The sequence below is a fragment of the Microcaecilia unicolor genome, chromosome 9 (genome assembly GCF_901765095.1).
Source record: "Microcaecilia unicolor chromosome 9, aMicUni1.1, whole genome shotgun sequence".
In the NCBI taxonomy this organism is placed as follows: domain Eukaryota; kingdom Metazoa; phylum Chordata; class Amphibia; order Gymnophiona; family Siphonopidae; genus Microcaecilia; species Microcaecilia unicolor.
Window position 1 is genome coordinate 69,061,722 of NC_044039.1, and position 22,137 is coordinate 69,083,858.

A 22,137-nucleotide genomic window follows, 5' to 3' on the forward strand; every position below is an offset into this window, starting at 1 on the left:
CATGGGCGCAGCAATCGCCCCGTCAATTGCGTGCCTTTATATAAGATTTGAACAGCAATATGTTTATGGTAGTATTCATGAAGGCAACGTGGAGGGGCATAATCAAACGCGAACGCCAATCTCCATGGGCGTTTATGTCTGAAAACGGGTACCTGAAGAGGCGGGACAGACCGTATTTTCGAAAAAATGGACGTTTTTCAGCTGGGCGTTTGTTTTTTTTAGCGATAATGGAAACTAAAAACGCCCAGCTCAAAAACGTCCTAATCCGAGCCATTTGGTCGTGGGAGGGGCCAGGATTTGTAGTACACTCGCCCCCCTGACATGCCAGGACACCAACTGGGCACCCTAGGTCAGTGCGGTGGACTTCAGACAACGCTCCCACATGCATAGCTCCCCTACCACGGGTGCTGAGCCCCCAACCCCCCTCCCCCAAAACTCACTACCCACAAATGAACAACACTACCATAGCTCTTAGGGGTGAAGGGGACACCTACATGTGGGTACAGTGGGTTTTGCAGGCCTCCCATTTACCAGCACAAGTGTTACAGGTGGGGGGGATGGGCCTGGGTCTGCATGGCTGAAGTGCACTGCGGTACCCACTAAAAGTGCTCCAGGGGCCTGCATACATGCAGGCCTCTAGGACTGGTTGCTGCTATATAACATTGGCACAGCAGTTGACACCTGAAGACTAATCTCTCCAAAAACGTCCTTTATTGGAATAAGCACGCTTACTCACAGTTAACTGCAGATCAGAGGTTGTGCCCCACTGGCAACGAGTCTCCCTGGTACTGAGATGAGCAGTAGGTCAGAGCTGGCAGAATGGTGTACAATGCCTTCTTTCAGCCACATTCAAGGGAAGAACTGAGGAGGAGTGGCCTAGTGGTTAGGGTGGTGGACTCTGGTCCTGAGGAACTGAGTTCGATTCCCACTTCAGGCACAGGCAGCTCCTTATGACTCTGGGCAAGTCACTTAACCCTCCATTGCCCCATGTAAGCCGCATTGAGCCTGCCATGAGTGGGAAAGCGTGGGGTACAAATGTAACAAAAAAAAAAAAAAAAACTAAGTTCTGTAACATGGCTAACACGTGAAAGGGATCTAAATCTGGCTTACAAAAATGGCCACTACCTCATGGACTACCGGAAACAAAACAGGGCAAACTCTGACCCAGTAAGCAGGGGGAAACGCACCATGGGAGTAGAGCCTACCAACTACCAACATCGTGAGCATTTGCCACAAGCTAGTGGAAACATGGAGCCCAATACCCTACACCCACCACAATGCATTGCTGATGTGACTCTGCAGTGCGCATAACAGAAAAGGTGTCACACTCACCCGAGAGCCACATCAGAACCAGGGAAAGGCTGTCACAGGATAGAACACATTCTGCAGTCATAGAGGTGGGTTCGGCATTTGAGGCTGGCATAGAGGCTGGAAAAAAGCTTTTCAAGTGGTTTTTTTTGGTGGGAGGGGGTAAGTGACCACTGGGGGAGTCCGGGGAGGTGATCCCCGATTCCCTCCAGTGGTCATCTGGTCAGTTGGGGCACTTTTTTGGGACCTGTTCGTGAAAAAAAAGGGTTCACAAAAAGTGACCCAAAATCGTGGTAAAAACGCCTTTTTTTTCGATTATCAGCTAAAGACGCCTATCTCTCCTCAGCCGATAACCAAGCCCCAGTTCCGCCTTCACCACGCCTCCAACACGCCCCCATCAACTTTACCCGTTTCCGTGACGGATTGCAGTTGGAAACGCCCAAAATCGGCTTTCGATTATACCGATTTGTGCGCCCACGGGAGAAAGACGCCCATCTCCCGATTTGGGTCGCAATATAGGCGTTTTTCTCTTTCGATTATAAGCTGGATTGTATCTTGGAAAAGGTTTATCAATGATGTGGTCCTTATTTGGAAGGGCACGGAGTGGGAACTTGGGGACTTTGTAGAACACTTAAATTCGATAGATAGTAACATTCAATTTTCTACGTATTGGCATTTATTTATGTATGTGTAGGAGTTCACATTTGTTGATCTTTGTGGTATGCCTTGTTAAAGAGATGGGTCTTCAGTAGTTTGCGGAAGTTAGCTAATTCATAGATCGTTTTCAGGCTGCGCGGCAGCGCATTTCAGAATTGTGTGCTCAAGTAGGAAAAGGTTGACACATGCGATTGTTTGTATTTTAGAACTTTACAGTTGGGGAAGTGGAGATTGAGGAATGTGCGGGATGATTCTTTAGCATTCCTGGGTGGTAGGTCTATCAGGTCTGACATATAGGCTGGCGCATTTCCGTGAATGATTTTGTGAACTAGGGTACATATTTTGAATGTGATGCGTTCTTTAAGTGGGAGCCAGTGTAGCTTTTCTCGTAGTGGTTTCGCACTTTCATATTTTGTTTTTCCGAATATGAGTCTAGCTGCTGTGTTCTGAGCTGTCTGAAATTTCTTGATTATTTGCTCTTTGCAGCCGGCGTATAATGCGTTGCAGTAGTCTAGATGACTGAGTACCATTGATTGTACCAGGATGCGGAAGACGGTCCTTGGGAAGAAAGGTCTTACTCTTTTTAGTTTCCACATTGAGTGGAACATCTTCTTGGTTGTGTTTTTCACGTGACTCTCAAGAGTTAGGTGTCGATCAATGGTAACTCCAAGGATTTTTAGGGTGTCAGAAATTGGAAGGTTCAATTTTGGTGTATTAATGGTGGTGAATTTGTTCTTGTTATGTTGAGAGGTGAGTATTAGGCATTGAGTTTTTTCTGCATTAAGTTTCAGCCGAAATGCATCCGCCCATGAGTGCATGATCTGGAGACTTTGGTTGATGTCATTGGAAATTTCCTTAAGATCTTGTTTGAATGGGATGTAGATCGTTACGTCATCTGTGTATATGTATGGGTTGAGGTTTTGGTTTGATAATAGCTTCGCCAAGGGTATCATCATTAAGTTGAATACTACTACTACTACTACTACTACTTAACATTTCTAGAGCGCTACTAGGGTTACGCAGCGCTGTACAATTTAACAAAGAGAGACAGTCCCTGCTCAAAGAGCTTACAATCTAATAGACAAGTGAACGGTCGGTCCGATAGGGGCAGTCAAATTGGGGCAGTCTGGATTCACTGAACGGTAAGGGTTAGGTGCCGAACGCAGCATTGAAGAGGTGGGCTTTAAGCAAAGACTTGAAGACGGGCAGGGAGGGGGCTTGGCGTAAGGGTTCAGGAAGGTTGTTCCAAGCATAGGGTGAGGCGAGGCAGAATGAGCGGAGCCTGGAGTTGGCGGTGGTGGAGAAGGGTACTGAGAGGAGGGATTTATCCTGTGAACGGAGGTTACGGGCGGGAACGTAAGGGGAGATGAGGGTAGAGAGGTAGTGAGGGGCAGCAGACTGAGTGCATTTGTAGGTAAGAAGGAGAAGCTTGAATTGAATGCGGTATCTGATCGGAAGCCAGTGAAGTGACCTGAGGAGAGGGGTGATATGAGTATATCGGTTCTGGCGGAATATGAGACGTGCAGCAGAGTTCTGAACAGACTGAAGGGGGGATAGATGGCTAAGTGGGAGGCCGGTGAGGAGTAAGTTGCAGTAGTCCAGGCGAGAGGTAATGAGAGCGTGGACGAGAGTTCGGGTGGTGTGTTCAGAGAGGAATACAGATGGCTAGAGGGGAGAACCCTGTGGGACTCCGCATTCTGGTATCCATGGGGCTGAGGTAGTCGAGTTAGATGTCACTTGGTATGATCGTGTGGTTAGGAATCCCTTAAACCAGTGTACAAAATCCACAGTTGTACTAAATCCAATTATCCAAAACTCAGTTCATTCAGTTCATAGTATATAAAAAAATATGTAGAAACAAATGGTACCAAGAAAAAATTTTTATTCAACTGTCAATGCCATGACAGAGCAATGCAACATCAGGTTGCATAGGAAGCAAGTATTCAAGAACAGTCTCATCAGTTACAAAGCTACAGTTATAATTGCTTGCTAATACATTTCACCTCTAGTATATATACAGTTTTTTTCTTTTCATCACACACTGCTCTATTCTTTTCATGTGAATCATGATTCTCCTAAAGGCCATCTGGCATCTAGGTTCCTTTCACTCCTCTTTTTTTTCTTATCTTATCTGCAAAAGTTACAGCCACAAGTTTTAGTTCTCTTGCCAATCGTTGTTCTCTGTTATTTCTCTCCTTATGAATCATGCTCACATGTTCATTCTGCAGACCTCTGCACATTCTGTACAAGGTCAATTATATTTCAACTGCTGCTTGTCCAGCAAGCAACCATTTTCTTTCTGCTTGACTCCATTTTATATTGCCAATTATTTACACCAGTTGAGAACGTTACCTCCAATTCCAAAGTAGTCAAGGATATGTAGTAATATTCCATGATCAACAATGTCAAAAGCGCTTGACATGTCAAATTGTAGGAGGAGTATGTTCTTTCCAGATGCAATCGTTTGTTTGAATTTGGTCATGAGAGTAACTAGTACTGTTTCAGTAATGTGGTTAGACCAAAATCCTGACTGAGAGTCGTGGAGTATTGAGAATTTATTTAAGTAGTCTGTTTGGTCACCAATCCTTCCGTTAATTTGGTTATTAAGGGAATGGATGCTACTGGTCTGTAGTTGGTTAATTCACTAGCATTTTTCTTTGCGTCTTTGGGTATGGGGGTTAGTAAAATGTTTCCTTTCTCCCTCGGGAAAAGTCCATTTTGTAACACATAATTCAAGTGTTTCGTTATGTCTGTTATAAATTGTTGAGGAGCAGATGTCATAAGATTGTTTGGACATATGTCTAGTTTGCAATGAGATTTGGCAAATCTTTTAAGCGTTTGGGAGATGATATCCTATCCTCTGATAGTGTTTCGAAGTTGGTCCAGGTTCTGTCTGCTGGGCAAATGCCAGGGTTCGGATCTAGACAGGTAAGGAGTTCTAGACAGGTATAGTCAATAGTACTGACAGGTATTTTGAGTCGCAGTTGTACAATTTTCTCGTTGAAGTATCTCGCGAGATTGTCTGCTCCTGGTGCGTCTTTGCTATTGGTTGTGATTGGTGTAGTATCTAGCAGTTTATTCACGAGTTGGAAGAGTTATATGTGTGTCTTTGTAGTTTGGACCAATTACTGTTTTGTAATATAATCTTTTGGTTTGTCTTATGGTATATTTGTATTTTCTTTGAAGTTGCTTCCAGGCGTTAAGTGTGGGGTCGTTTTTCTTTTTATTCCATGCACGTTCTAACCTTCTAACTTGTGTTTTAAGTTTTTTCAACTCTTCATTGAACCATGGTATTGAATTCTTTCTATGTGAGGTTCTGGTTTGGATTGGAGCAATATTGTCTAATATGGCTCTGCATCTGTCGTCCCATTCTAAGAGGAATTGGATTGTATCTGTTTTTATTGTCCATTCGTTGTAGTAGATCTGTTGCCAGAATATTGCCGGGTCTATTTTTCCTCTCGTGGTGTAGGTTTTTCGTTGTTTATTAGGTGAGTTTTTTGTTCGCCATTGGAGGGAGATGTTTGCTTTATTGTGGTCGGACCACGGTGCGGGTGTCCATTTTGTGTTTGCTAGTATAAGGTTTAAGTCGAGATCAAATTTGTTTGTGACAATATCAAGTGTGTGTCCTTTGATGTGAGTTGGCTGCGTATTTGTCCTGCGAAGATCCCATAGTTGTAGGAACTCTTCGCATTCTTGGGTGCTTGTTGAGTTGAGATCTTCGAGGTGTAGATTGATATATCCTATTATGATAAGATTTAAGGTTGAAACACAAGTGTTCGAGATAAAGTCCATGAAGTGTGTTTGGGAGTCTAGCCAGTTGCCTGGCGGTCTGTAGAGCAGGACTGCATTAAGGTGTTCCTGCAAGTTAGGGTGATTAATCCTTACCGAGGCGATTTCAAGTTGTGGCAGGATGGATTCGGCTGTGGTTGTGATGGTGAATTCAGATTTGTATATTATGGCTATTCCTCCTCCTCTTTTTTCGTTTCTTGTCCAGTGGGTAATTTTGTATCCTGGTGGGCATAGATCTAAGATTATTGGGTCTTTAAGGTCATGGATCCAGGTTTCAGTGATGAATAGGAGGTCAAGATTGTCTGTGGTGATCCAATCTGTTATAATTTCTGTTTTATTTACTACTTATCTGGCGTTTACGTATCCCATTTGGATTAATCGGTAAGGTTCAGTTTGGGACCTGGTTGTGTTAATTTTTATTATTTGTCTGTTTTCTTGGTATTTGGTTCTATTGTGTCCTTTCTTCCCTTTCTGTTGGTTATTTCCGAATGTTTTTGTTTTTCCTTTTAATTGGTTGTTGTTCTTTTGGACTGGTGAGTTGTAGCTGGGTTGTCTGTAGGGTATATGTTCTGTGGATAGATTGTTGTTTATATTGGGAGTGGTCCATGCGTGGTGTATTAGGGGGAGGAAATAGATTATCATGAGCAATTTGTTGATGTTCATGTTGGCTGTATTTGGTAGTGGTTGGTGATGTTATTGAATGAATTTTTGTCTGAACAACAAGCAATGTCGGTCTTTAGCGCATATAAGCCTATATAAGCATACATTGAGCGATTATGCGTGAACACCGAGCAGTATCAACATTAAGCCTATATAGGCATATATAAGCATATATTAAGCAATTTGTGTAAAACATCAAGCAGTATCAACATTGGATGTAAATTAAGCGATTTTGTATGAACATTAAGCAGTATCAGTATTGAGCAGTGTCACAACAAGCAGTATGAACAATTACGCACTAGTTATGTAGTAACAAGCATTGTTAGCAATGAGCAGCAGTTAGCAACAAGCAGTTGTTTGGGTCTCTTAGTTCTGCATGTATTAATCTAAGCGTATATTTGGATCAAACAATAATGGGATAAAGGGTTAGATTTAGTGTTGCTCAACCGTCATTATTATGTACTGGAATCATAGATTTTTGTAGTGTGGTCTTCCTTCGGCGTCCTGTCTGGGAGGTGGGGGAGTTGATCGGCGCGCGGCGATGTTCCTCCTCGGCTCCAGTTGTGTGTCCGTTCGCTGATCTTGTGTCGCTGATCTCTTGTCGGCAAGAGGCGTCTCGGTCTCGTCTCATTCCCGCCGGTCCCCAACCCCTGCTGATTAGGAGGCGATTCGTATTCGCTCCATTGTTCAGGAGGTGATCCGTGGGCGGCGTGTGTTCCGTTTTATAGCATCTGGGAGATTCGGGTTGAGGTGTGCAAGTGGGCTGCCATTTTCCTCGTTTCTCGTCCTTATTCGAATTTATCGATTGGACCCACCTCAGGTTAGTCAGAAGCGGCTGCTCACCTGGCTGAGTACACGGTGCGTGTGTGCAGCAGGGGCGATTTTCTCTGGTGGCTCCCCAGTGGCTCGCAGGAGGTCACGCCGGAGTCGCTGGCTGGCTCCCGGGCGTGTAGTCCCATTCTCCTCAAGCCGCTCCGGTATCTCGTCTGCTTGCAGCCTGGTCTGTGCCTCCACTCTTCGGTGTTTACTGGAGCCTAGGCCGAGGTTGGCCATGTGGGGTGCAGACGTTCGTCCAAGTCCTTGCCAACCCCTCCAGTTCCTGGGATCTGCTCGGACCGACCGATTCAACTGTAGTATGGCTGTAGTATGGCTGAAAAGCATCAGCATACTATTAGTTTTTTGGATATTAATATCAGCCTATCAGCTGATGAGGTTTTTCAGACTTCAATACATCATAAGCAAACTGATCGCAATATGATTCTTCATTATTCAAGCCATCATCCCAAAGTTCTACGAGATAACATACCTGTAGAGCAGTTTTGAAGATTAAAGAGACTTTCCTCCACCACAGAACAGTTTAAACAACAAGCTGTCCATTTGTTTCATCGATTTTTACAAAGGGGATATCCCAAAAAAGTCATTAAAAGGGCATATCGTAGAGCCCATATGCTAATCGACAGTGGTTGATGAATCCTACCACCTCTGAAAGTTCTAGCCCCTTGGTATGCATACTCCCCCTTTCCCCTCAGTCTTATCAAATAAGATCGGTGATTTTGAGATATTGGAATGTTTTAGGAATTCACCCTTGTTTAGGTGAGAAACCTAAATTTGCTTATCGTCGAGGGCAAAATTTAGGGGAATTATTAGCTAATCCGAAACAATGGGTGGTCCCTGGAGGGGGTCATTACCCCTGTGGTAGGTGCAATTATTGTCAGTATAAAATACAAACCACTTCTGTTCCTATTCCTCACTCAACATGCCAGTTTTATTTGAATAGCAAGACCCGTTGTGAGTCAATGGGAGTTATTTACTTTTATCAAATGTCCTTGTGTACTATCCTATATAATAATTCTCACCTCCAAAGTTCTATTGGTCTTGCTGCCTGTGTTTGTGACTTCTTCGGTCTGCTAGGCTCTGTAGCACAGCCTGACGTCAGTATACGCATTATGACGACGGCAACAGAACCCTTGCAAAAGGAAAACAAAAACGCCAGCTGATCCCCCCCCCCCCCCCAGGGAATGCTGGAGGATAGCACAGGAGGTGCCACTGCTGCCACACACCCCCCCACACGTACACACCGCCATCCGACACCTCCGACGCCGCACACACCGCCCTCACCCTCCCGCCGACCCGCACACCTTCCGAGGCCACCACCACCACCGCCGATGCACCACACCTCCCACCCCGGCGACACTGACCAGCCTCCCAAGCTGGAGCTTGCAACCAAGCAGGGGAGAATGTGGAAGTAGCCGAGCTTCACCGTCTGCGCTATCCCCGGGACCCTGGTACCGATAGTAAAGCACAAACACAACACCACGACCGTCACCAGGCACGTGGCAGGAAAGAGCACCGAAGAGGAAGGCCAGTAACGGGCTGCCACCCCTCCTCCTCTTCCTCTCTGAGCCACTTATTTTAACCAGTTTGTGCACCCTGCAAGTTTCCACGCATTAGCCCCTAGACATTTCCATTCCCTCGGGGTGAGCAGGACCTGGCAGGCGCTCCTTCAACTAAGTGAGAGTGAGTGGCAGCCCAGAACCGGCTCCACACCTCGACCGCAGGCCCCACTTCTTCCTCGCTCACCCGGATGCAGCGCTCTCGAGCTTGAGCGTCAGGGTCTCTTCGATGATGTGGTTGTTCACCTCCAGCAGGATCAGTGAGGATTAATGAAGGACGTGCACAATGGGTTGGAGGCAGTAGGGTCCTGTTCGGGTGTGTGTGTTGTAGCGCTCTTTTTGTTAAATTTAATAAATGAATAAAAATATAGAGTGGCTGCACATAATTGATATTTATTCATCTTGAATTGCTGGGTATGTACAAATTTGTTAAAAGTGAGACGTGGGAATGGGAAGATGACGACCAACTATTGCTTTGCACTCTTAGGAAGGGCGGGCAACGCAGGTCGGGCTTGCACTCGGAGGGGAGAGAGAGGGAGGGAGGGAGGGAGGGAAGCATGGTGGTCTGGAACTCGGAGGGAGGGGACGACCCTGGGACTCAGAGGGAGGGGATGACCCTGGAACTCGGAGGGAGGGAGCGAGGGGACAACCCTGGAACTCGGAGGGAGGGAAAGAGGGGACGACCCTGGAATTCGGAGGGACTCAGGAACTCGGAGGGAGGGAAGGAGGGAGGGGACGACCCCGGAACTCTGAGGAGGGGACGACCCCGGAACTCAGAGGGAGGGGACGACCCCGGAACTCGGAGGGAGGGAGGGGGGGAGGACCCTGGAACTTGGAGGGAGGAAAGGAGGGAGGGGGACGACAACCCTGGAACTTGGAGGGAGGGGACGGGGACGACCCTGGAACTCGGAGGGAGGGGACGACCCTGGAACTCGGATGGAGGATGACCCTGGAGCTTGGAGGGAGGGAGGGAGGGGAGAGACGACCCTGGAACTCGGAGGGAGGGAGGGAGGGGATGCCCTGGGACTGGGAGGGAGGGAGGGGGGCCCCTGGCACACACTCTCATTCTCACACACACACTCTCTCTCTCACAGACACACTTGCACCCAGTCTCACTCTCTCTCTGTCACAGACACACACTCGCACATTCACTCTCTCAAACATACACACTCCGAGGAAAACCTTGCTAGCGCCTGTTTCATTTGTGTCAGAAACGGGCCTGTTTTACTAGTATTATATATGACAAACAACAAGGAAAGTCAAGTTGAGAATAGGTGAACATAGAAGTAATATCAAAACTAAGAAAAGGGAGGCTCCCCTTACGGCTCACTGGATTCAACATAGTTATCAGATATCAGACTTGCAATATGTTGTGTTGCTTCAGGTGGTGGGAACAGGTGCTGGTTTGCAACAGAGGTTGCTGTACAAGGAACAACGTTTTATTTATATGTGGGGTACTGCGCATCCTGGAGGCTTAAACAGAGAGGTGGAGTGGATCTAATTTAAGGGTTGCTTGTTTTGGAGACCTGTGTGACTTGAACAGGTGTGAGAATAAGCAATTGATACTATCACATGACCCGTGTGCTGGAGTTTAAATGTAGGGGGGAACGTAAGTGGACTTCCTGTTTAGGAGGCGCTACACTCTGGACCTGGCGTCCAACCAAAGATAATGGCTGCCACTGTGAGGTACAATTTTGGTTTTCAAATGATGTTTAAATAGGGTTAAAAAGTGTTGGTAATTAATTTTTTTTTTCTATTTTATTTTGTTTGATTGCTGTGTGCGTTCTCATTTACAGCGATTCCTTCTGAAGAAGCAATATTGCAAAACTCTGCAAGAGTAAAGGAACGCCTTTAAAGAAATGATTCTGGAACGGCTGGGGCTATAAAATAAAATGAAGAGAGACATGATTATAGCCTATCTGTGAGACCAAAACACATTGAGGATTGTTTTACTTTTTGGACATACATGTTGAGGACGGTGATTTGAGACAAATGTGAAATCTAAATGGACTTTGGGGGCATCCAACAGTGATTGGGAATTATACCTAGGCAAAGGACTTTCTATATTTTCCTGGCAATAAACCAACCTAGGTTTTGCATATGTCTGAATTGATAATGAATTGATATTATATGTGCTGGATCAGTTAAGGCAATAAATAATCAAGTAAATTCACAGTGTCATTTAAAATTGATTTTTTGTAATATTTTTTGTAATAGATTACCAACATCTGATGTATAATTAGATCTAGAATTATTAGTGTATGGTGTCATGTGCTTAGTTAGTAAATTATAGAAATCAGCACACCATTGTGTAATTGTCTCCCAGATATTTAGGGGTAGTTAAATTTAATGCCAAGCAGTGTAGACGGATGCACGCAGGAGGTGCTGGAGATGAAAACGGTAATGGAATTCAAACATGCGTGGGATAAACACAAAGGAATCCTGTTTAGAAGGCATGGATCCATGGAATCTTAGTGGAGATTGGAAGTAAAACCGGTGCTGGGCAGCATTCTATGGTCTACGCCCTGATTGTGACTGAATAGATATGGATGGGCTGAAGTGTAAATTTTAAGGGGCTTCGACATTAGCTTCAGAACTTTTAGTACAAAAAGAGTGCTGGGCAGACTTCTACGGTCTGTGCCCTGAGAATGGCAAAGACAAATCAAACTTGGGTATACATATAAAGTATCACATACCATGTAAAATGAGTTTAATTTGTTGGGCAGACTGGGTGAACTGTACAGGTCTTTATCTGCCATCATTTATTATGATACTATCAGGCTTATTTTCTAAAATGATCGCCGGTGATCTTCCGACATAAATTGGGAGATGGCCGGCAAGCTGGCAAAAGCGGCAAAATCGGTATAATCGAAAGCGGCGTTTTTGACACCATCGCCGCTTTCCCGTCGCCACGCTGGCAAAAGTTCAAGGGGGCATGTCGGTGGCGAAGTGAAGCCGGGACATGGGCGGGCATGGGCGTGGCTACCAGATGGCCGGCTTTCGCGGATAATGGAAAAAAATGCGGCGTTAATCAGTATTTCACCGGGTTTACTTGGTCCTTTAATTTTCACGACCAAGTCTCCAAAAGGTGCCCCAATTGACCAGATGACCATCGGAGGGAATGGGGGATGACCTCCCCATATTTCCCCAAGGGTCACCAACCCCCTCCCACACTAAAAAAATAAAAATAAAACACTTTTTTGCCAGCCTCTAAGCCAGCCTCAAATGTCATACCCAGCTCCCTGACAGCAGTATGCAAGTCCCTGGAGCAGTTTTTAATGGGTGCAGTGCACTTCAGGCAGTCAGACCCAGGTCCATCCTCCCCCCCCCCCCTACCTGTTACACTTGTGGTGCTAAGTGTTGAGCCCTCCAACCCCCCCCCCCCAAACCCACTGTACCCACATGTAGGTGCCCCCCTTCACCCATAGGGACTATGGTAATGGTGTAGAGTTGTGGGGAATGGGTTTGGGGGGGATTTGGGGGGCTCAGCACACAAGGTAAGGGAGCTATGTACCTGGGAGCTATTTGTGTATTTTTTAAACATTTTTAGAAGTGCCCCCTAGGGTGCCCGGTTGGTGTCCTGGCATGTCAGGGGGACCAGTGAACTGCAAATGCTGGCTCCTCCCATGACCAAATGCCTTGGATTTCGCCAGGTTTGAGATGGCCGGCATTTTTTTCCACTATCGTTGAAAAACAAAACCGGCGATCTCAAACCCGGCGAACTCTGGCATTTGGCTGGGCTAAACCGTATTATCAAAAAAAAAGATGTCCAGCCATCTTTTTCGAAAATACGGTTCCGGCCAGCTGCTGCGTCGCCGCCAAAATAAATCGCCAGCAACATTCGATTATGCCCCTCTATGTTATCGTTGATAAAACTTTGAATTTGCTTTATTTGTTGTTCATTTTTATTTATTTATTTTATTTTATTTATTTATTTTGTATTCATTTATTCACTTTTTTCATAGTAGAAAGGATACACGGTGTCTTAGTAATGTTTTATATTGCATTTTTATACCTCTCATTTTTATGTGCATGCTATTCTATATCTGTACATTATAACTCATAAAGCACATTTCTTAATTTTTATATTTGTGTAATTCAAGCTTTATTACAATTGGACATATGTTGGATCATATTACTCTGGAATCCATTGAATAATAATCATAGCCGGTAATTATATGATTTATTTGCACACCTATTCATTTGTGGTCTTGACTATTTAAAATACAGCACATCATGCCAGACAATTACATTTCTAACCATTTTTAGTGAGTTGTATTGTAATTTTACAATGTTTCAATTGTCATCTTTTCTAATATTAGGTGATTTCTACCATACATTGATGTTTTATTGTTTATCTTACAGACTCCTGAAGCAGGCTTTTTCTGAAACACGGCCCGTGTCGAGTCTTTTAATAAAGGTTTTTCTTCATACCCCATTCTTGAAGCCCATATGCTGTTTTTTTTTTTGCTACACGGATTTTGCTGCACCATTGAATTCCTATTCTTTTGCTTGGTCAGTTTTTCAACATGAAAATGTAATGAACCTATATGAAATGACATTTAAAAAAACTGTTGACACTATGCTCTAATTATAAAAGATGTGGAAACAGAAATAGTCAGATTATTCTGCAACTAACCTTCACATTTGGTTCCATCTGCCGTGAGGTGATAGCCTCGACCACAGTTCAGCACATTTCTCTGGCACACAAAGGAGCCTATTGTATTAACGCAGGTGTGCCCGATGGGACAGGGCATGCTGCCACCTGTGCACTCATTGATATCTAGATGAATGCATAAACAATTCCAATAAAACTTTTGGTTCATAAATATTTCAAAACTCTTTATTCCTTGTGCTACGTTAATAAATTTTTTAAATTGTTTGTGATATAAACCCAACTCAGTGTATTATCAGTGCCAATTTGTTCTCATGCCATGAGTTTCTTATCCCACTGATACATGATTCTGACCAAAAGAAAAAATGACACAAATGACCTTATTACTAAGGACTCCAAGGGGTTTGGATTAGCTCTGATTCTGACAAGCAAATAGGAACTGTGATAACATTGCCTAGATGACTATCAAATAGTTTAAATCTGTGCAAATTAATTTCAGAAAACAGAAAGTTTCTAATTATATTATCTTAATTTATTTGCTTTTTTTTTCACCCTTTTCCTTTATTTATCTCTTGACTTTAGTACTTTTTGTTTCTTCACTGGTCTTCATCCTCCTAATCAAATATTTATTTCACCTTTTGTGCATTTAACTTTTTCTGAGGTACTTTTTTTCCTGTCCTTTGCAAGTCTCTCTCTCCCAGCTTTTTGTCCCTTCCCTTACTTTCTCATTTTATCTATCTCCATTTCTCTTCCTTCTAGTAGATCTTCACTAATTACTTCTACATTCACACCCTCCCCCCTTCCCAATATGGAGCCTGTGGCAGTCAACAAATTTAAAGGAGCTGAACGCCACAGACTGAATCTACTACTACTACTACTATTTAGCATTTCTATAGCGCTACAAGGCATATGCAGCGCTGCACAAACATAGAAGAAAGACAGTCCCTGCTCAAAGAGCTTACAATCTAATAGACAAAAAATAAAGTAAGCAAATCAAATCAATTATTATGTACAGGAAGGAGGAGGGTAGGTGGAGGCAGGTGGTTACAAGTGGTTACAAGTCAACAGCAATGTTAAAGAGGTGGGCTTCATATTCAATGCTGGGCTTTTCAGGCACTGGAATTGAATGTTCAGATCATAGGTGGGCACCAGACGTTATCTGATAAGTAGTAGTAGTAGTAGGTCTTGGCTGACATCCCTACTGGTGCCCAAATAACTAGCTGGACAAAGTTAGGACAGTCTCTTTGCTGTCCTAACTTTATCCAGACACTTAGAGGGGCATTTTAGAAAGGATGTCCAATTCAGAATGTGGATGTCCCAGTTAGTACATCACAAATGAAAGTCCATCTCACATGGTTTTTTATAACAGGATATAGTCTGTTCTAAAATGCATGTGAGATGGACATCCATGTGCTGGAAACATCCAGCATGAACATCCATTTCCATATCATCAAGCTGATCAATCCATAGACTGGTGGGTTGTGTCCATCTACCAGCAGGTGGAGATAGAGAGCAAACTTTTGCCTCCCTATATGTGGTCATGTGCTGCCGGAAACTCCTCTGTATGTTCTCTATCTCAGCAGGTGGTGGTCACACACAGCAGCAGCTCTGGCTAGGCCTCCAAGCCTAATCCTTAGGTTTTGTTGAGGCCTGGGGTTGAGGGCTCTTTTGAGCAAGTGCAAACCTGGTGGTGCCAGGTCCCTCCTTTTCTCCCCCCTCCCGCTGGCTCCGTTTAAAAAAAAAAAAAAAAAAAAAAAAAATTTTAAACGTCTTTAAAGGCGTTTAATTCGACGTTTCTTTAAACGTTCATTGCAGCTACTCACTGGGACACCAGTTCGTTACAGCTCGGAGCGGCAAGCAGGTAATTTTACCTTTTTATAGCGGGCAGGGGGTTCCCCGATTCTTCTCCTCGTGGCAATGGCGTCGGAGGGCGAGGGCGCAAAGGGTCGCTCCCCGGATCGCTGGAGCGCTTCTAGAGGGGATGCGGGGGTTTTACAACCTGATTCGCCCTTGATGGGTGATAGTTTAGTGACCGATGAATGTCCCGGTCGTTCCTCCGGCGTGGCGGTTTTTTCCCGCCATAACCGCCCATCCCCCGCTCCTCGCCTCCGCCATCTTGGCCGGCCACGCGGCTCGGACGGCTTCTTCGTGGGCCGCCCTTGAGGTTGGAGACATTAATGCCATGAACGCCCTTAATTTGGGCGACGGCACAAAAGCGGCTAAAGTTAAGCGCCGTTCTTCCCGCGCGGCTCCTTCACGGAGTTTCGCGCCGGACGCCATTTTGGATGCGCAGCATGTCTCTCCCCCGCTAGTGCGAGCGCCGGTTGAGAGTGCGTCTAGGGCTGTTGCCCAGGCTGCGGAAGTGCACAGTCTGGGGGGTTTTTCCCCCGAGTTTGTTTTGCTGCTGCATCAGGCCTTCCTCATGCAAAACGCTGCCCCTGCTCCCTCTTCTGATAAAGAGGTTGAGGTTCCCAGAGGTAAACGCCCTCGGGTTGATTTCCAGGCCTTGGAGGACTTTTGTCTCCTCCGATGTAGATGAGGGCAGCGTGTCTGAGGTCTCCCAACGATCCTTTGCGGATTCCTTGGAGGAGATAGATCCCCGCTCGGTTGGAGCGGATGACCCCTCTGCAGCGCGGCTTTTTAGCCCAGAGGATTTGCCCAACCTGTTGTTACAGGCCATGGGCACTTTGAAGATTTCCTCTCCGGAGGACGTCTCTCCCTCAGCCCCTGTTGGCTCTGCCATTATGCTGGGGACGAAGCGCCCGCCTAGAACCTTCCACGTGCATGATGCCATGCACACCTTAATTGCGGCTCAATGGGATGTCCCGGAAACGAGCCTTAAAGTGGCTAGGGCTATGTCCCGCCTCTATCCTTTGGCTGTGAGTGAACGTGAGGCCTATCTGTGGCCTACCGTGGATTCTTTAATCACTGCGGTGACTAAGAAAACGGCGTTGCCGGTGGAAGGTGGCACGGCCCTAAAGGACGCCCAAGACAGAAGATTGGAGGCGGCCTTAAGGTCGTCCTTTGAGGCAGCTGCTTTAAGTTTGCAGGCCTCAGTTTGCGGCTCCTATGTGGCCAGGGCGTGCCGGACTATGGTGCAGCGGGCTTCCCCCTCGGATCATTCCTTGAGGGCTGATTGGCCGGCCCTGGAATCGGGCTCAGCCTATTTGGCAGACTTGCTGTATGATGTCTGGAGAGCCTCAGCTAAAGGCATGGCTCAGACAGTCTCTGCGCGGCGGTGGCTTTGGCGGAAACATTGGTCTGCTGACCACGCCTCTAAATCCCGCCTGGCTAGATTGCCTTTTAAAGGCAAGCTGCTCTTTGGGGTCGAGCTGGACAAAATCGTGACCGATCTCGGCACGTCTAAGGGCAAGAAATTACCAGAGGTCAGGGCTCGGGTTAGTACTCGTCCCGGTACCTCCAGAGGACGGTTGCAGGAAGCCCGTCGGTACCGCCCGGGCAAGTCGGGTTCCTCTGCCCCCTCTTCCTTCAAGAGGAATTTCTCCCCCAAGCAGCATTCCTTTCGCAGAGACCGCCGTCCCGGAGGTGCTCCCTCCGGTCCTCCCCCAGGGTCTCGTACCCAATGACGGGGCCTTGGTCCACGCCCCAGTGCAGATTGGAGGACGGCTGTCCTCGTTTCTGGGCGAGTGGACCACTATAACTTCAGACGCGTGGGTGCTGGAAGTCATCAGAGACGGCTACAAGCTAGAGTTCTGCCAACCCTTAAGAGACGGGTTTGTACTCTCTCCCTGCAAGTCTCCGGTCAAGCTGTGGTAGTGCAGCAGACCTTGGACAACCTGATCCGCCTGGGTGCGGTCGTTCCGGTGCCAAAAAAATCAGATTGGCAAGGGACGTTACTCCATTTACTTTGTGGTTCCAAAGAAAGGAGGTTCTGTCCGGCCTATCCTCGACCTGAAAGGGGTCCTTCGGGCCTGGAAAGTGAGGCACTTTCGCATGGAGACTCTCCGCTCTGTTATAGCGGCAGTGAAGGCAGGAGAGTTCTTGGCTTCCTTGGACATCAAGGAAGCGTACCTGCATATTCCCATCTGGCCTCCTCTCCAACGCTTTCTGCGTTTTACAGTCCTGAGACGACACTTCCAGTTCAGAGCCCTCCCTTTCGGGTTGGCTACTGCTCCGCGGACCTTTTCCAAAGTAATGGGGGTCATAGCGGCCTTCCTGCTAAAGGAAGGAGTACAAGTCCATCCTTATCTGGACGACTGGTTGATCCGAGCCCCCTCTTATGCAGAGTGCGGCAAAGCTATGGACCGGGTAGTTGCTCTTTTGAGCTCCCTGGGATGGATCATCAACTGGAAGAAGAGCCAGCTGCGCCCGACTCAGTCCCTGGAGTATCTGGGAGCTCGATTCGACACCCAAGTGGGCAGAGTGTTCCTGCCAGACAATCGGATTGTCAAGCTTCAGGCTCAGGTGGACTAGTTCCTAGTAGCCTCTCCTATTCGGGCTTGGGACTACGTGCAGCTGTTGGGCTCTATGACGGCCACGATGGAAGTAGTGCCCTGGGCCAGGGCTCATATGAGACCACTACAGCTATCTCTGCTGCTGCGCTGGACTCCGATGTCGGAGGATTATGCTGTGCGCCTTCCCGTGGACCCAGCAGTGCGCAAGGCGCTGAGCTGGTGGACGCAGACAGACAAGTTGTCTGCAGGATTGCCTCTGGTGACCCCGGAGTGGATTGTCGTCACGACAGACGCCTCTTTGATGGGCTGGGGAGCCCACTGCTTGGGAAGGACAGCGCAGGGGCTCTAGTCTCCTGCAGAGGCAAGTGGTCTATCAACCTCCTGGAACTCAGAGCCATTCGGTTGGTGTTATTGGAGTTCATCCCGGTACTGGTGTTGAAGCCTGTACGGGTCCTGTCGGACAATGCCACGGCTGTGGCCTATATCAACCGCCAGGGAGGTACCAAGAGCGCCCCTCTAGCCAAGGAGGCTATGAGTCTTTGCCAGTGGGCGGAAGCGAACCTGGAGCAGCTTTCAGCGGCCCACATTGCCGGAGTCATGAATGTCAAGGCGGTCTTTCTCAGTCGCCATACCTTGGAGCCCGGAGACTGGCAACTATCTGCTCAGGCGTTCTTGGACATCACGAAGCGCTGGGGCCAGCCGAGCCTAGTTCTGATGGCGTCATCGGCCAATTGCCAAGTGCCGCGCTTTTTCAGCAGAGGACGGGACCCTCGATCCCTGGGAGTAGATGCTCTTCTCCAACAGTGGCCGACACAAGAGCTCCTCTATGTGTTCCCGCCCTGGCCCATGTTGGGCAGGGTGCTAGACCGGGTGGCAAAGCATCCCGGCAGGGTAATCCGGGTGGGTCCGGATTGGCCCAGACGTCCCTGGTATGCGGACTTGATCAGGCTCTCAGTCGACGATCCTCTGCGGCTGTCAGTGGAGCAGGGCCTGTTACATCAGGGTCCCGTGGTGATGGAGGATCCCTCCCCCTTTGGTCTTACGGCCTGGCTATTGAGCGGCAGCGTCTGAGGAAGAAGGGCTTCTCAGACAAGGTCATCGCCACTATGCTTAGAGCGAGGAAGCGCTCTACTTCTACTGCTTACGCCAGGGTTTGGCGTATGTTTGCAGCGTGGTGTGAAGCAGGCTCAATTTCTCCCTTCACTGCTCCAATTTCTTCAGTGTTGGCGTTCCTGCAAGAAGGTCTGGAGAAAGGCCTGTCGCTCAGTTCCCTTAAAGTCCAGGTAGCGGCTCTGGCTTGCTTCAGGGGCCGCCTGAGGGGTGCTTCCCTGGCTTCGCAGCCAGATGTGGTGCGCTTTCTCAAGGGAGTTAATCACCTGCGCCCTCCTCTGCACTCAGTGGTGCCTGCGTGGAATCTCAACCTGGTGCTAAGAGCATTGCAGAAGCCGCCTTTGGAACCCTTGTCGAGGGCATCTCTGAAAGACCTGACGTTGAAAGCAGTCTTTTTGGTGGCTATCTCTTCAGCCAGAAGAGTTTCCGAGCTCCAGGCGCTCTCATGTCGAGAGCCTTTTCTGCAGTTCACTGAGGCAGGAGTGACTATTCGCACAGTGCCTTCCTTCCTGCCCAAGATTGGTTCTCGCTTCCATGTGAATCAGCAGCTCTGTCTCCCTTCCTTTCGTAGGGAGGACTACCCAGAGGAGTACTCCGCTCTTGAATATCTGGATGTGAGACGAGTCATCATCAGATACTTGGAAGTGACCAATGATTTCCGGAAATCGGATCATCTGTTTGTCCTGTTTGCAGGTCCTCGTAAGGGTCTGCAGGCTGCTAAGCCTACAGTGGCAAGATGGGTCAAGGAAGCCATTGCAGCGGCTTATGTGGCCGCGGGGAAGGTGCCGCCTATCCAGCTGAAGGCTCACTCCACTAGAGCTCAGGCGGCCTCGATGGCAGAGGCCGGATCCGTCTCCTTGGAAGAGATATGCAAGGCGGCAACTTGGGCTTCGGCTCATACATTCTTCAAGCATTACCGTTTGACTGTGGCTGCACGGGCGGAGGCCCGGTTTGGAGCTTCAGTGTTGAGGTCAGGGATTTCAATGTCCCGCCCTGGGTGAGTACTGCTTCGGTACATCCCACCAGTCTATGGATTGATCAGCTTGATGATATGGAAGGTAAAATTATGTATAATCATACCTGATAATTTTCTTTCCATTAATCATAGCTGATCAATCCATAGCCCCTCCCAGATATCTGTACTGTTTTTATTCTGGTTGCATTTCAGGTTCAAGTTTAGTCTTCAGTTACTTCAGAAAGACATCAAGTTTTTTTCACTTGGATTCTTCAAGAGTTGAGACGAGTTTGTGTTACAGTGAGCTGCTGCATTCCTCTCCCCCCCGTTTTACGGGGCTGGATTGAGACATAAATTCTGCCGGCACTCCCTCCCGCTTCGTGCGGCTGTAGGGCAGCTTTGTACCCCTCCCGCTTCGGCGGTGTTAGGGTCAGTCAGCCCCTCCCGCGGTTGCGGTTGCAGGATAAGCCAGATCCCCCCGCATCGGCGGGTGTGGTGTCCCTCCCCCGCTCCGCGGGGATGAGCTGGACGGATTCCCCTCCCCCACTTGTGTGGGGATGAGCTGGGTTAATTCCCCTCCCCCGTTTCGGCGGTGGTGAGCTGGGCAGAGTGTCCCTTCGTGGGTGTAATTCTCTAAGTGCTGAGTCCTGCGGATGGAGCTTTGATATCGACATACTGAGGAGTTTCCGGCAGCACATGACCACATATAGGGAGGCAAAAGTTTGCTCTCTATCTCCACCTGCTGGTAGATGGACACAACCCACCAGTCTATGGATTGATCAGCTATGATTAATGGAAAGAAAATTATCAGGTATGATTATACATAATTTTACCTTTACAAACTGAAATGTCCAAATGATGAACAGGGCAAAATGAGGGACATAGACATCTGTGTGGCTGCAGAAGAATGTCCATATTATAAAATGGCAACATAAGACATCCATATGCAGGAATAGCCTAATGGTTAAAACAGCCAATAGCAACCCAGAGCAGAAATGCAGTGGTTGCTGGTTCAAGTCTCACTACAGCTTTTTGTAATTTTTATTTTTTAATTTGTTTTAATTGTGAGCTCTGCAGGGTTAGAAAAATACCTATTGTGACTTCCTTTATTTCCATTTAATGGAGAACTACTCAATCAGAGCATCTTTTGTAAGATGGATGTGACAAGTACCAGGTCTAACACTGATGTCCATCTTTTTAGACTTGGACATCCCTTCTCCTTCTGTTATCGCAGTTGGACATCCAAATTTTGGGCCCTCACTAGTCCCACTCAAAACACATCCAAACCACTCCCCCTTATCCATATACTTCCTTTGTAAAATTGGGATTTCGACGTCCATGCAATATGGATATCTAAATGGCAGTTTTCAGACATCCAAAACAAGAATAGAGCTTCTAAAATAATCACCTGTATGGACTCAAAATCACCACTAACTAGGAAGCCCAGTGGATCCACCCTGACTCTGCCTCTGGACCACCCCAGCACTGGTCAGTGTCACAGTAGTCAGAGCACATATTCAATGCCACTAGCTGGTTAAGGACTACTGAACATGTGCTCTAGGGCCAGTCAGCAGGACTTAATTGAGTAGGAGCCTTCTTACCTAGTGAAATGCTTTGGAATATTATTATTATTATTAGTTGGAGCAAGGTACACAGAGTGACTGCCTACACTTCAAAGGTCCTCTTCCTCACAGCACAAGCAGTCTTTTCGTTCTTCCCCAGCACAGACTCACTATATTACTATTCTCCCTTTTCCCCGTTCCAAAATAATCCACAGTGCCTCCAGCTTTTCTAACACCTGCTGAATTGTTTTACCAGAGTAAGATTATATCAAATGAATCTGGCTGACTTCTTTATATCTTTTGATCTGTTACACTTGACTAAAGTTATAGAAAATAATGCAGCAGAAGCTAAACCTGCAGCTCTAATTGTGTCCTTTGCACTTGACCCTGATCAGGACTGGGGCTTGAGACATTTCTTTTGCCTTCATTTATTTATTTGTTGCATTTGTATCCCACATTTCCCACCTCTTCGCAGGCTCAATGTGGCTTACAATACATCATGAATAGTGGAAATACATGAGAAAGTATACATTTAGTAATAACAGATGGATTTGGGGTAAGATGGTAATGATAAAACATGATAGTATTTTAACAAGCAAACATAGTAAGAAATATTTAAGAAATATATAAGAATTATATAAGAAAATATACATTTGGCAATATCAGAAGGATT

At 46.9% G+C, this 22,137-nt stretch overlaps 1 protein-coding gene across 5 annotated transcripts in view; it reads right to left on the minus strand.

Annotated features, from left to right (window-relative positions):
- The window catches only part of FBLN1 (fibulin 1), a 1,130,965-nt gene that overhangs the window by 592,890 nt on the left and 515,938 nt on the right, over positions 1-22,137 (minus strand). For all 5 annotated transcript variants that reach the window (XR_003943425.1, XR_003943426.1, XR_003943427.1 and 2 more), the window contains exon 9: positions 13,447-13,590. Coding sequence is in view for 1 of the 5 variants with exons in the window: in XM_030215291.1 (XP_030071151.1) it covers positions 13,447-13,590 (144 nt within the window). In the remaining 4 variants the exon portion in view is untranslated. The remainder of the gene's footprint in view (positions 1-13,446; positions 13,591-22,137) is intronic.